Consider the following 14,635-nt stretch of genomic DNA (forward strand, 5'->3'; position numbering starts at 1 on the left):
CACAAATCAGTAGGATCTAAACTCCATTTCTGATCTGGCTTTGTGTCTTAGGATACACGATGCAGAGATGGCCAGCACACTCAGATTCTTTGGTCACTAAGTTTCTAGTAGATTTACTGTGTTTCTGCCATCTTCAGACATCTATAAAGGAAGCGCATGATGGAAACAATGCTCTGCTTTAAATGCTCTGGTCAGCCTAAGGTGAAAGCAGGCGATAGGGACAGGCATCATGAGAATCAATCAATGCTATAATTTGTCTGAAGCTCAAAAAGTTCTCTCTGACCATCATACAGAAAGAGAAATAGCACTACTTTTACTTTTAACCAATTTGACAAGATTTTGGGGGGGCTGCAATGAATAAATCATTCTTTTCATCCCATTCCAATTGCTCCCGCTCTTTTTAGCTAACGTCTACCAAATTACTGATTAAATAATATTACTTAATATTCAGCTACTCAGTTAATAAAGAACATATAGACCAAAAGACAGTACAGATCACTTTGTATTTATTACATTACTGAACTTTTTCCAATTATAGAATTCAACTCCAAAATAAAGTAATAAACGCCTATTAAATTATTATTCACTTGCATTTTTCTCTCCTAAAATTTTAACACAGCAAAACATCTTAAAGACGTGTGAATAGGTTCAGTGCACTCTCAGTGGCTTACAATTATGAGGCAAATATCACATTTATCCATAAAAATATAAGATAAACAGATCAGTATTTTAAAATATTGCTGACAGAAAAGGAAAAAATAAAATACTACGCTTTTACCACAATTATTTTGGTAGATGACATAACATTGTTTAAAATAATGCTCCTCTACAAAACACACGCTGTGCTAGGTATACTTGGCACATTAGCAGTTGGTAACTGCTCAGCTTCTATCTGCAGTTTCTCTAGCAGGACCCTTACTTAGGCCCACTTTCAAACCCGGAGCTCTGATCTGCCTGCCTCCACAAGGACTCTTCTGGTAGGAGTCTGACCCTTCTTCCTCACCTACTCTTAAGGCTTTTTCATCATCCCTTATATTCCCCCAGATTCACACTTGCTGCCATTTCCATTTTCAGCAAAGATGCCTGGCACAAAATTCACAAAGCTGAGCATTTCCTCCATACCTCTTAGCCCAGATGTTGTCCCTTCACTGACTAAATTATGACTATTAGGTAAAGAGAATGAGTTTACCCACAAAAATAATTCAGCTGGGCATGGTGGCTGATGCCTGTAATCCTAGCACTTTGGAAGGCTGAGGCAGGCGGATTACCTGAGGTCAGGAGTTTAAGACCAGCCTGGCCAACGTGGAGAAATCTCGTCTCTACTAAAACTACAAAAAAAAATTAGCCAGGTGTGGTGGCGCATGCCTGTAATCCCAGCTGCTCAGGAGGCTGAGACAGGAGAATCACTTGAACCCAGGAGGTGAAGGTTGCGGTGAGCCAAGACTGCACCATTGCACTCCAGCCTGAGCAGCAACAGCAAAACTCCGTCTCAAAGAATAAATAAATAAAATAAACTCTCCCTACTTTATAGTCACAACTCCTATAATGCAAAAATAAAGGTTGATGATGCCTGATTTATAACTGAAAACATTCAATAAGTTTAGACAGAATATATACTGCTCTGAAGTTTCTTAAAATCTATTCTTCTATTATTGTTTTTAAAATCATAAAAATATAAAAACTGTAAACATTCTACTAAACATTTCAGTAGAAACCCTGTTACCCTACTTTTTATTTAGTGGGTTCAGAAAGAACAAAAGTGATACCACATTCCTTTGGACAGACCCAAAATCATGTTCCCAGCCCTAAATCTACCATTACATGTCTCCCACCCATTAGACAGCTCTGTATGCCAAGCATGTCTCTCATGACAACTGCAGCTACCACTCACAAATACATCCTGTAACAAAGCAGCAGATCTCTCTGGTAGCAGTCCATGTGCTCTCAGCATCTTACACAATTGACCTAGCCTCAGTAACTAGGCAAACACAGGGAAGTAAGGAAACAAAAAATTGGAGCACCTCCTTTGTGACATGCTGAATTCCTTTGCAAAGTGAGAAGGCACTTCCTCTCTGTCAGAGTCATAGCAGAATCAGGTAAGGGGCGAGGGATGCTGCTGACAGAGGTAGGAACAAGGAGGGAGCTGATTAGGCTAGCTACCAGTGTCCACTGCACCCCTGGAGTCAGCATACTCCGTTTATTATGACACCGCTGAGAGCCTGGGGATGAATCTCATCTATTTAAAAGAAGGAACCAATTATGCAGGAAATTCCAGTCACTTATTACTCTTGTAGCAAGATTTCAATGTATGTTTTTAAAAGAATAAAATTAACAAGATGTTATATATTTTTTAATGAATAACTTAAAAACTGAGAAAGAAAATACTGGTTTTGTTTTTAGGGAGGAATACCCTTGACACAAATGACTAATGAACTCTACTAACTCTGAGGAATCTCCCTAGCTTCTTTATCAGCTATGATTAATGAAATAATCTAAAATCAGAATTCCTGACCTGGGTGACTAAAAGTACCAATTAACCAGATTATTAACTGTAATGACTTACCTGAACAGTCTCTATGGTGAAGTGTCAGAAAAAGTGAAATAATAAATATTTTCCACAGCACCATAAGATTTTATAAAATAATATTTCAGTTAATGTACAACCTCAAGATTTTGGTCCATCATTCATATAAAGGCTTCTTTTACTGATAACGGTTTTGACAGACGCCACACAGTCATAACTATAACATGAAAATGATATGTTTTATTGAAGAACCTGTATGCTATACTTAGATAGTCTCTGCTTCAGCTATATCCATTGAATACTAGTGGATTCAAAGGCCAGGAAAAAATGGTTTTGCCATTTATACTCTAATCACAAATTTTAATTTGCCAAAAGGACCTAAGCGGTAACTGACTAAAATATTTGTTATAACTAAAAAGTCCTTTTTGTATCTGTTTGCTTTGTTACTGCGTGCACTTATGGGTTTTGTTTTCATATGATATTTTGAAAATGGCTCTGAGTTTCAAAATTAAGAATAGAGTGATTTGCTTTGAATTTCAAAATAAATCCAAGCGTAAAACACACAAATTTCATAACCAAATTATCTGGAATTACGTGTAACAGTTATCTATAATAAAAAAAATATACCACAGATTGGAACCCCTCAATATCAAGCATGCTCATGGATCTTCTACAACTGCTAGTGTATGCTATGCCAACTTAGTTCAACACTGATCTAAGCAAAACATAATCAAAAGTATTGACTTGCCTACCAAAAAACATACACTGCATTCCAAAGCCAAATACGAATTAGGTTTGAGATGATCAATTTCATGTCTCCCTTCAATTAATGCAGAAAACTGAGACTTGGCTTTATTACAAATTAGCTAGCACTAGAGTAAACTTGCTATAAAATTATTTATAACAAAATAAATATTTTCAGTCCCTCTAAACACTAGGTGGTATATAAATCATTAGCAGTTTATAATATTAGCTTAGGTCACTTTTTGGGGGACCCAAACATACTGTACAATCCTGAGTTAAAGGTTAAGGATGCAGTTTGGGGGATCTTTCTTGACCAGGAATCATAAAGAAAACATATAAACCACCCTTGTAATAATCCCCACTTTCATTAGAAGTACCATGAGTTCTTTTTACTTTGGTAAATAAGTTTATCTATGTAAACCATTGATCTTGATGAAGTAAAATTTAGCAGAGCTTCTGCTAGGATCCCTCCATCACCTTTTGACACTGATACAACAAATAGTCAGGAAGAGTAGAGCAGGAGGATCTGAACCACAGAGCTAATACATCTGCATGAATTCGGCAATGCAGTAAGCAGGGGATGGATGGCAGCAGCTGACAGGCCAATAGCCCTTCATTGCCTACAACAAAACAAAAGTGAAAAATGATTTAATGCAAAAGGAATTAAACAGACATTTCTCCAAGAAGATACACAAATGGCTAATAAGCACATGAAAAGATACTCAATATCACTAATCACTAAGGAAACTGCAAACTGAAACCATAATGAGATCCTGTACTTCATACCCATTAGGGTGGCTAATATTAAGAAAAAAACAGATAGTAACAAGTGTTGATGAAGATGTGGAGAAAATGGAACCCTTGTACATTGCTGGTGGGAATGTAAAATGGTACACTTGCTGTGAAAATAATATGGTGGTTTTCCAGAAAATTAAATATAGGCCAGGTGCAGTAGTTCATGCCTGTAATCCCAGCACTTTGGGGGGCCAAGGCGAGCAGATCATTTAAGCTCAGGAGTTCTAGACCTGCCTGGGCAACATGGTGAAACCCTGTCTCTACTAAAAAATACAAAAAATTAGCTGAGCATGGTGCCACACACCTGTAATCCCAGCTACTCAGGAGGCTGAGGCACAAGAATTGCTTGAACCTGGAAGGTGGAAGTTGCAGTGAGCCTAGATCACACCACTGCACTCCAGCATGGGTGACAAAGTAAGCCTCTGTCTCAAAAAAAAATTAATTAATTAATTAAATCCATAATTGCCATATAATCCAGCAATTCCACTTCAAGGTATATAACCAAATAAAGAACTGAAAGCAGGGACACAAACAGTGATATTTGTATAACCCTGTTCATAAAAGCATTATTCACCAATAGCCAAAAAGTGGAAGAAATCCAAGTATCCATTTACAGATGAATAAACAAAATGTATCACATTCACAACATGAACTAGTATTCAAACTTAGGAAGGAAAAAAATTCTGACATATGCTACAACATGGATCAACCTTGAAGACATTATGCTCAGCAAAATAAGCCCGATATAAAAGGACTAGCATGATTCCACTTATATAAAGTACCTAACGTAGTCACGTTCATAGAGACAAGAGGTAAAACAGTAGTTGCCAGGAGATGGAGAAGAAGGGGAAAGGTGGAGTTAGTGTTTAATGGGTATAGTGTTCCAGCTGAGGAAGATGAAGAAGTTCTAAAGACAGATGATGGTGACAGTTGGACAACAGTGTGAATATACTTAATGCCACTTAACTATATTTTTTTAAATTGTTAAAATGGTATATTTTATGTATGTGTATATTCCAATAAAAAAATTATTTAATATAGTCTGAAAAACACACTCGTCTGAAAGACAGTGGCAACTGGAAATAAAGCTCTAAAAAATCTGATACTTGTAAGAGTTTGTGTTCCAATTGTAAGAAAGCTCCTATAAATACGGAATTGCCTTTTCATAACTCTACGAACCTATAACGTCAACAATATGGAGTCTTAATTTCTGTTGCAGAGTCTTTAGTACAGAAGGCAGTGCAGCTTGAGATTCTGACATTTTTACATTTTGTTTCACATCATTTGCGAAGGATAACCACAGTTTGCCGAAGTCTTCACTTGAGATTTTTAATGGTCTGAAAATAATGTTTAAAATTAGATATATATCAAAAAAAGTGAAGTGATTCTAAACAAATTTCAAATGCCTGAGAATAAAACATCACTGTAAATCTGGGTCCCATATGATTTATGTTTTTAAACCCAAATATGCTAAGGATAATTAGTATCATCCTGTAACCTGATGAAACTACTGAAAGCAGGTAATACTATTAAGTTTAAAATGTCATTTAAATAAATCACTCAGTTCTCTCTACTAGTCATTCCAGTAAGATTTTACCAAGTAATTTTATAAATCATTCAAATATAATATGAACTTTTCTTTCATATATAATTTGAATTTGGGGATAATGGGATACTTTATCAAAGTTATGTAAAAGAATATGAATACAAAGATCTAGCACCTCAAATATATTAGGCCAAAAGAAACAATTTTCACAAATACATTTTTTAAATGATTCAGGAGACTAAAGATCAAATAGTTAAAACTGGGTATCTCTGGGGATAGAATTACAAAGAACTTTTATATTCTACATATATTTTTCTATAGCATTTAAGTTTTATAATAAGCATCTATTGATCTGACAAGAAAGATATTTTTCTTAAAGATACAGAGGATTTTATTAATACACACAGAACAAATGTCTGTGTTATATATACCATGCTTCTTCTGATTACTAAGGTTCACCATGGGATACACCTCCACAATCACAGAATATAAGTTTTTTGAAGGCTGGATTTTATCTTATACAGCACCACAGACATACAGTACTCTAATAGACTGACAGTTAAGTTATTACTAAAAGACTTTAAAGAACAGGAAAGGCTGGGTATGGTGGCCCTCACCCCAATCCCAGCACTTTGGGAGGCCAAGGCAGACAGACTGTTTGAGCCCAAGATTTTGAGACTAGCCTGAGCAACATGACAAAACGCTGTCTCTACAAAAAACACAATAATTAGTTGGCATGGTGGCAGTCCCAGCTACTCAGGAGGCTCAGGTGGAAGGATCACTTGAGCCTGAGAGGTCAAGGCTGCAGTGAGTCATAAGCGTGCCATTACATTCCAGCCTGAGTGACACAGTGAGACCGTCTCAAAAAGGGAAAACTCACAAAAAAAAATGAATGAACAAAAAATTAGAGTGCTGTAACAGAAGTGACATGTGGAGGTTAAAAAAATATAGATATTCATTGGTATTCTGTACTCTTGGTTCAGGCAGCCTTCATTTTTTTGATGTTCAAAAACAGTACAATATATTTATAAAACAAAATTAGAGAAGATAAGATACTGTTTTCAATTACTTTGATAACACTGCATGGCACCTAGTATAATGGTAAAAACTGCATGTTTAATAAAAGTTTAATAACTATGTTGAGCAATTTTCTCACAGTTCTCTAAGGCTTAACAAACAGATGTTATGAAATAATTGAATAAAATACAAATGAGAGAAACTTTTTAAACAGAATCTTTGGAGTTATTTAGTTTAAATTTACTTTCTCTCACAAGTTTTTCCAGATCCCAACCAACTCCAACCTAAATTAGGTCTCATATTATAATCCCTCATTGTACCATTTATTTTCTATTCATAGCACAATTCATAATTACATATATATTTATGTAATTGTTCCATGTCTCCTCCATAGACTAAAAATTCCTCTAAGGTAGGAATTATGTGTAGTTTTTAAGTGTTACACTCCTTAGCATGCAGCATACTGCCTCCATCCAGAGAAGAGATCTAAAAAACAGTTGCTGAACGAACAACTTGAATTAACATTTCACAAAACATTTACCTAATGAAGTCTAATAGTGATAAGTCTACAGAAAATTCCAGCTGAGCAGAATGAGTATCCATCACATGATAACTAATAAAACCAGAAAGATTTCCTTTTGTAAAAGGTTTTTCTATCTGCACACTAAACTGAAAGCTTTTGGTGCTTTCTGCTTCCATTACAGGCACACAGCATCCAGGTTGCTCAGTGACCTGCAAATAAAAGTAGTAAAAGTGTTGAAGAAGTAAGGGATCAATACAGACTATTATGAGACTACCAATTTTCTATTTAATTCAAGCGGCACAAATCATACTAATGTGAGAAGTTAATAACAAACTACATGATGAAGATGACTGACAACTTCACTTGAGAAAAATTCACTAGAACAGATAATGAAGAAATAATAATTATATACACGTCAAAATTATGTTAACAAATGGCATTATAGTTAAAACTCTAATTATCTTGGCTGGCCCTAGGTTTTTAAAGACAGGAGTTTTAAAATAATTTTAAAGAGAATTTAAAAATAAATATAAATACGTGTCATCTGTTCTCATTCTCTACCCCCAAGTTCTGGTGGTAGAATTAAGGCAACTGGGATCAGTTTTGTCTGTTTTTTTAAGTTCCACAGGTGATTCTTTTTCTTTCTTTCTTTTTTTTTTTTTTTTTAGACAGAGTCTCCCTTTGTCTCCCAGGCTGGAACGCAGTGGCGCAATCTTGGCTCACTGTAACCTCTACCTCCCGGGTTCAAGCCATTCTCCTGCCTCAGCCTCCTGAGTAGCTGGGATTACAGGCATCTACAACTACATCTGGCTAGTTTTGTATTTTTAGTAGAGACGGGGTTTCACCATGTTGGCCAGGCTGATCTCAAACTCCTGACCTCATGATCCACCTGCCTCGGCCTCCCAAAGTTCTGGGATTACAGGTGTGAGCCACCTCGCCCGGCTCCAAAGGTGCTTCTAATGCACATCTAGTATCAGGAACTTTTGCTCTGGTCAGTGGCACGACCATATCCCATTCAACATGTTCTAGCTCATAGAAGAATCTGGGCCAATTTTGTGGAAGATAAATATACTGGTCAAATCCCTTTATAACTCCACCAAGGACATTCATACAATAATGCAATTAAACATTCCCACAATCACAATGGCAATCTCTGGTAGAGCTGGGGAAGAAACAGAACTGATACCTGAGCACTCAGTATATAAAAATAAACTGGTGAGAGAAGGAAAAAATATACACATTTATTCTTCAATATCTTTACTCCTTAATGTTCCACTTTGCTAAATAATTTGAGAATTTCATTTTAGTGTTTATAACAAAAGTGAATGAGACATTTAAAGAGTACAGGAAAAGAGAACACAAAATACACACTGAAAATAAAACAATAATACCTTGAAATTTTACCTTGAAATTTTCTGCAGGAAAAATTTCTAAGTTAGCATTTTTCAATTCCAAACCACTCTTATTAGTGACTGACCAGACCATCAATAAACAATCATCTTTCCAAACTTTGTTAGAAGACACTGATATGGTTTCATTATTACAGACTTTCATAACATCTGAGTGTATGTATTCAGTAGTTTCTTCCAAAAAAGATGAAGCCAAAGAGCTTTCATTGGCAACTGAGGCTGCAGACGATTGAGGAGGGTGAAAAATTTCCATGTTGTTATCAGCAAACAACGAAGGTGTAGACAGACTGCAGTGTGAGAATTTCTCAACCAAGGGCAGTTCTGTGAGTGACTCAGAATCCAAAAGTTCCGAATTGAGAGAAAATTTCTTTAACTCTTTGTCTCCTCTATCATGCAAAGTATTTAAATAATAATCGTCTTCATATGCCGCATTTGACAAAGAACCGAAGGAAGAACAGGTCATATTATGAGTAGTGGTTGTTTCACCACTTTTGGTGTCCTTGACTTTTGATTTCCTTCTGAACTTGTGAGAGACAGTATCTGCTTTTCCCAGCTGTAAAAATAAAACATAATAATATATGGAATCAGAAAAAGAAATAAGGTTAAAAGATCACTCATGAACAAAAAACTTGTTAGATTTCAGAATAATACAATATAGAACCGAACAAATTAAAAAACAGTGAGAGACTTGGCCATTTTTTGAGTTGCCATAGTTGTTCTGTAAGTCTAAGTTACTCTTGAATGCAGGGATGACCCAACCTCTGTTTTAGTCATCTATAATAATCATGATTTCATGGCCTGTGAGTTAGTAAGCAGGAAAGAAAAACTGGTTTTCCCTCAATAATTAATTGGCAGTAGCTGACTGGAACACTCAGCAGGAAAGAACTCAATAACTGACTAGTGATATTTGCCACACATTCAGGAGATAGAATGGCAAACTTGCCATCCTTGGTCTAAATCTTCTGAAGAATGATCTGTGAATCTACGTAAGAGGAGTGATGGTTCAAGTGTTTCCTTGCCTCACAAAGTTCTATGTAAAATCAGTACAGCAGACTGGCACTACCCTAAACCTCCACCCCCGCGGGGGGCTTCAAAGCTACACAGCAGCCTTTACATGATTCTAGTTGACCAAATTCTAGTTCTGTTTTCATACCTTCTCCAGCACTCTCCTCAAGCCCCAACACCTTCTTCAACTCTAAACAGATGATTTTTGTCTCTCACCTCCAAATTCAGAAGTCCACAAACAAAAACTAACATTTTATTAACACAAAAACAAGGGGGCACAAAAACTACAGAAAATAATTCCTATTAAATAGTAGTTATTATTTTAATAGTAGTTATTTTCAGTAGTTTGGAACTCAAGTTAGATGTATATTAGAGGTCAGGCATGGTGGCTCATGTCTGGCCCAGCACTTTGAGAGGCTGAAGTGGGCGGATCACTTGAGGCTAGGAGTTCGAGACCAGCTTGGTAACATGGTGAAACCCCATCTCTACTAAAAATAAAACAACGAATTAGGTGTAGTGGCATGTGCCTGTAACCCCAGCTACTCAGGAGACTGAGGTGGGAGAATCACTTAAACCTGGGAGGGGGAGGGTGCAGTGAGCTGAGATCATAACACGCACTCCAGCCTGGGCAACAGAGCAAGATTCCATCTCAAGAAAAAAAAAAAAAAAGATGTGTATTAGACTGCCTGTTACTGTTACCCAGGTTACTGATGCTTTCTATTCCTTTTGTTTTTTTCTTTGTCTTTTCTGGTCTTTTTTCTTTTTTTTGGTCTATGTTTCATTTTGGATAGCTTCTATTACTTTGTCTTCAACTTTAATGATCTTTTCTTCTACACTGTCAAACTGTTGTTATTCAGAAGCTATACAGGTCAAAAGACACTGTAGTGACATCTTTGTTAAAATACTTAAAGAAACAGTTTAGCATTGCATACTCAAAAAAAAAAAAAAGGCTTAAAAATGAAGGTGAGGCAGGGCCTGGTGGCTCATGCCTGTAATTCCAACTTTGGCAGGCTGAAGGAGGTAAATCACCTGAAGTCAGGAGTTCAAGACCAGCCTGGCCAACATAGTGAAACCCGTCTCTACTAAAAATACAAAAATTAGCCGGGCATGGTGGCATGTGCCTGTAATCCCAGCTACTGGGGAGACTGAGACAGGAGAATTGCTTGAACCTGGGAGGTGGAGGTTGCAGTGAGCCAAGATTGCACCACTGCACTCCAGCCTGGGCAACAGAGTGGGAGACGCCATCTCAAAAAAAAAAAAGCTGAAATAAGAAGCCAAAGGTTAAAAAAAAACACAAAAACAACCTTGGCCTCTACAGTGATGTGAAAAATTAACCCCAAATGGATCACAGACCTAAAAATAAAAGCTAGTTAAAATGAAATACATCAATAGAGCCTTGATGTATGTAACTGAGAACTCTAAACATAAGAAAAAACAGTAGGGAACAGGATTCCTAGAGAAAAAGAGCCACTCAAAATGAGGCATGACACATTCAGTTACTCCCAATCCTGTCTGCTTTGCCCTAGTATCAGATGAAGCATCAGGGCTGAGAAGCGAGAGGATACATGCTAATTTTATGTCATCATGAACTGCTCCTCTTTCTTTAAGATGCCATCTAAGTTACAACACAATTCTCATGGAATTCAGGGTCTCATTTTTCTACTCTTCAGTGATAGCTGGGTGGGAATTAGGGGGAAACATAAGGGGTAAGCCAAAATGAATTTAGAATCATTAATAGAAAAAACATCTTAATAATATTTCTGATTTCAAACTCACCACAAAAAATCTGATTATCACCCTGAATGTTCCCCTGAAAAAAAAATCTAACTGAAACCTATGCACTTGTTAAATAGGCAGGAATACTTCTATACCAGCAATGAAGTTCACCAATCAGGGTTCCATAAGCCTGGCTGTAATCTGACTTTGGTGTGCTCTTATCAGAGCATTCGTTGGTACTCTCTCATCACAGCCTGTCAGAACACTCAAAAACCCAAGATCAGTCACTTTGCTAATGATCTGCAAATGTCAACTCAGAAAACAGTAAGATACATTAATTATTAACATTTTTAGGCTGAATTTGTTTTTTCTTAAGAGAGAATATCAGGTATAACAGAAATAGGATCTAGACTGGTGAGTCTAGAAAAGAGAGAGACAAAAATAAACAGTATAAAGTATGGTACACCATCCTGCCTGGTACTGACAGGAACGAACGGGAAATTTCACCACGGGAGGAGGAGAATGAAAGAGCTGGGGTGTCACTCTAATCAAAATTTTGTACAAGATAGGTTCATTAGCCACCAAAAGGAGGATACATTCATTACATGGTATTCTCAAATGCTCAAAAACACCACCTGTCCTTCACTCCAACTTGTCATTCTTTTACTATGAAAATAATTTCTCAGTATAAAACATTTAAAAATCATTATAATCTTAATATAATTATTTTTGTATAACTCCTTTCAGCCTTAGGTATAAACAAGGTATAAATAAAACTTTGTACTTTTTGTTTAATATATCATTTAAGTATTTTTTCTTTTTATAAAGCAATATTATTGATCTTTCTTAGAGCTAGAAAATGTTCTGGGAGAATACAATTTATGTCACCATTCTCCTACAGTTAGGTATCTAAATTGATTACTATTTTTCACTACAAAAAAAATACAATTTTGAGGAATACTTTTTACAAAGATACAGTTCAATACAGTTGAACTATTATTATTATTATTCATCCCCCTTCTCTTTGAGAACTGCGCCATCTACCCACAGGGATGAGAGTGGCCATGGTCATACCTGTAACTTTATTTAAAGCCTGACCCTTGTCCACTGACTGGGCTACAAAGAACACCTAACTGAAGTTGAGCCAACTGCATTTTCTCTTTCAGGAATATAAAAGGTGTGTCATTGGTGGTTCTGAAGCTGGGAAATGATGGAGAGTAAGAACTGGGGAGGCCACTTCTCACCATATATATAGATGACAGCCAGAAGCTTTCATAGGGCCAGTTTTTTGGTACAAAGAGATGACAAAGATTCTTAGAGGAATAGAACCGATTACTTACCAGGTTGACTGTACTTTCTGATCCTAGCCCAACAAATAATGATGAGGCCAGCAGCTGCTTTTCTTTCTCCTCTTTTGATTGGGTAAGAGCTTGAGATTGATCCTTTTTTGTTATAGCTTGATCTACATTCTCCATTATACTCTCTTGAGGAATAGGCGGAGCTCCACTTTCATCACCAGTTTTGCTTTCCTTCTTGGGAAGATAACCTTCTCTCCCCCACAATTTCTTTATACCTTCCAGCTTCAAACCATTTGTCCTAAGGAAGTTGATAATAAAATCAAGTCAATTTACATAACTGCTAATAGTCACTTTCTTGAGGCATTCTTTCAAAACACATCAATGCCCATGACCTTCTGAAAATAACTGTCACATTATATTCTATATACCAGAAGTAAAACCTAGATCTCTAGATTTTATTTTAGTCATAGTCAACATCCTTCCATCCTCAAGTCAAAGGATTTGACTCAAGGCTGCAGAACTCTAGACTTAGTTAAAAATGTCAGAGCATTTATTTTTCACTTAATTGCTTACATTATACAAAAATAGAACTACTTTAAATCAGTTCCTTTTCTCCATTGACTCTTCAAAAAATACCTTCAATTCTGATGGTTAAAGATGAGAAATGATTTAAATTTCTTAGCAATATGAAGGAATTAAACCTATATAAATTAAGTAAAATCCTGTTAAAAGCAAAAACATCATTCAGATGTCCTCCTATGTATAAATTTACATTTTATTTATTTATTTTAACTTTACAACCCAGGAGACATAAATTCAAGTTGCCCTAAATACATGCTCCCCATAAATTTATTTTAATCCAAAAAGTTTTTCTCACTATGCACACAAGCAACATTTTCAACTATTATTAGGTATGCTTTTATCAAAATGCAATGAGGCTTTACCTATAAAAGAATAAAGTAAGATTTTAGGAAAAAGCATGAGGCTGATCAATTTTTATACCTGAGTTGGAAAAGAATTATAGTGTTTAGGAGCCAAATGTCCTACCCAAGTGCCTAGAAAAGGCACTTTGTCCAGGGTCAAATTTAGAATCCTAATGTTGTCCCAAAAGTTGCAGCCATGAATCTGGAGAGACTAACAAGTGCGGGCGAAAACAGCCAAGGATTATCTCTACTATACTCATAAGATAGCTATGTGTCCATTGACTGGTTTGATTGTGGTAATCATTTTACAATGTATATGTATATCAAAACATCACACAGCACACCTAAAATACATACCATTGATCACTGCACAATGGAGAGGGTTGGGACACTGACTCCTTGTGCAGTCAAAAATCCACATGTAACTTTTGACTCCTCCAAAACCTAACTACTAATGGCCTACTGTTGACTGAAAGCCTTACTAATAGCATAAACAGTTGGTTAATACATAAACAGACTAACATCTATATATATTTTATGTATCCCTGGCAATCTTATTGTTTCTTAATTTTTTGATATTCCTGGACTACATGGTTTGCTGGAAATTTTTTCAAATTGTCTCAAATCTGAAAAACTTTTCACAATATTTTTATTGAAGAAATCTGTGTATTACGTGAACCCACACAGTTTAAACACATATTGTTTAAGGATCAACTATACAATTTTTATTTGGCAATTATATCTCAATAACACTGGAGTTTAAAAAAGAAAAAACAACTATGTGTCCTTGGCACTTGACTCATTTAAGCATTCCTGTCATGGTCCAAATTAGCATTAAAAAAATAATAATTTCTACCACAGATGAATAGATTATGAAATGAACAAAAAGGAAGACTCAGAAATATTTCTACTAATTATTATTAGTATTGAAATTATTGGAATCATGACCAATTTGATTTTGAGCCCAAAACAAAACAAAAACAGGTAACTATACTTCATATTGAGTGAAGAAGTAATGCTATTAAGAAGTAAGTAGCTAAAGGAAAATCTGAATGTTAATTAAAAATGTTTGGTTCACTCCTTCTCGATGATTTTTACTGCTGAGTACCCCTTTACAAATATCTTCATTTCCCTC

At 35.9% G+C, this 14,635-nt stretch overlaps 1 protein-coding gene across 2 annotated transcripts in view; it reads right to left on the minus strand.

The window, feature by feature from the left end:
• Nucleotides 1-484: 484 nt before the first annotated feature.
• AP4E1 (adaptor related protein complex 4 subunit epsilon 1) overlaps nucleotides 485-14,635 on the minus strand; it is an 86,592-nt gene continuing 72,441 nt past the window's right edge. For both annotated transcript variants that reach the window (XM_032297474.1, XM_032297475.1), the window contains 5 exons: nucleotides 12,620-12,875; nucleotides 8,554-9,111; nucleotides 7,168-7,358; nucleotides 5,243-5,400; nucleotides 485-3,888 (listed from right to left, as the gene is read on the minus strand). In XM_032297474.1, coding sequence (XP_032153365.1) covers nucleotides 3,728-3,888; nucleotides 5,243-5,400; nucleotides 7,168-7,358; nucleotides 8,554-9,111; nucleotides 12,620-12,875 — 1,324 coding nt within the window. In that variant the 3' untranslated portion in view covers nucleotides 485-3,727. The remainder of the gene's footprint in view (nucleotides 3,889-5,242; nucleotides 5,401-7,167; nucleotides 7,359-8,553; nucleotides 9,112-12,619; nucleotides 12,876-14,635) is intronic.

Source organism: Sapajus apella, unplaced genomic scaffold (assembly GCF_009761245.1).
Source record: "Sapajus apella isolate SASKATOON/1434 unplaced genomic scaffold, GSC_monkey_1.0 scaffold37, whole genome shotgun sequence".
In the NCBI taxonomy this organism is placed as follows: domain Eukaryota; kingdom Metazoa; phylum Chordata; class Mammalia; order Primates; family Cebidae; genus Sapajus; species Sapajus apella.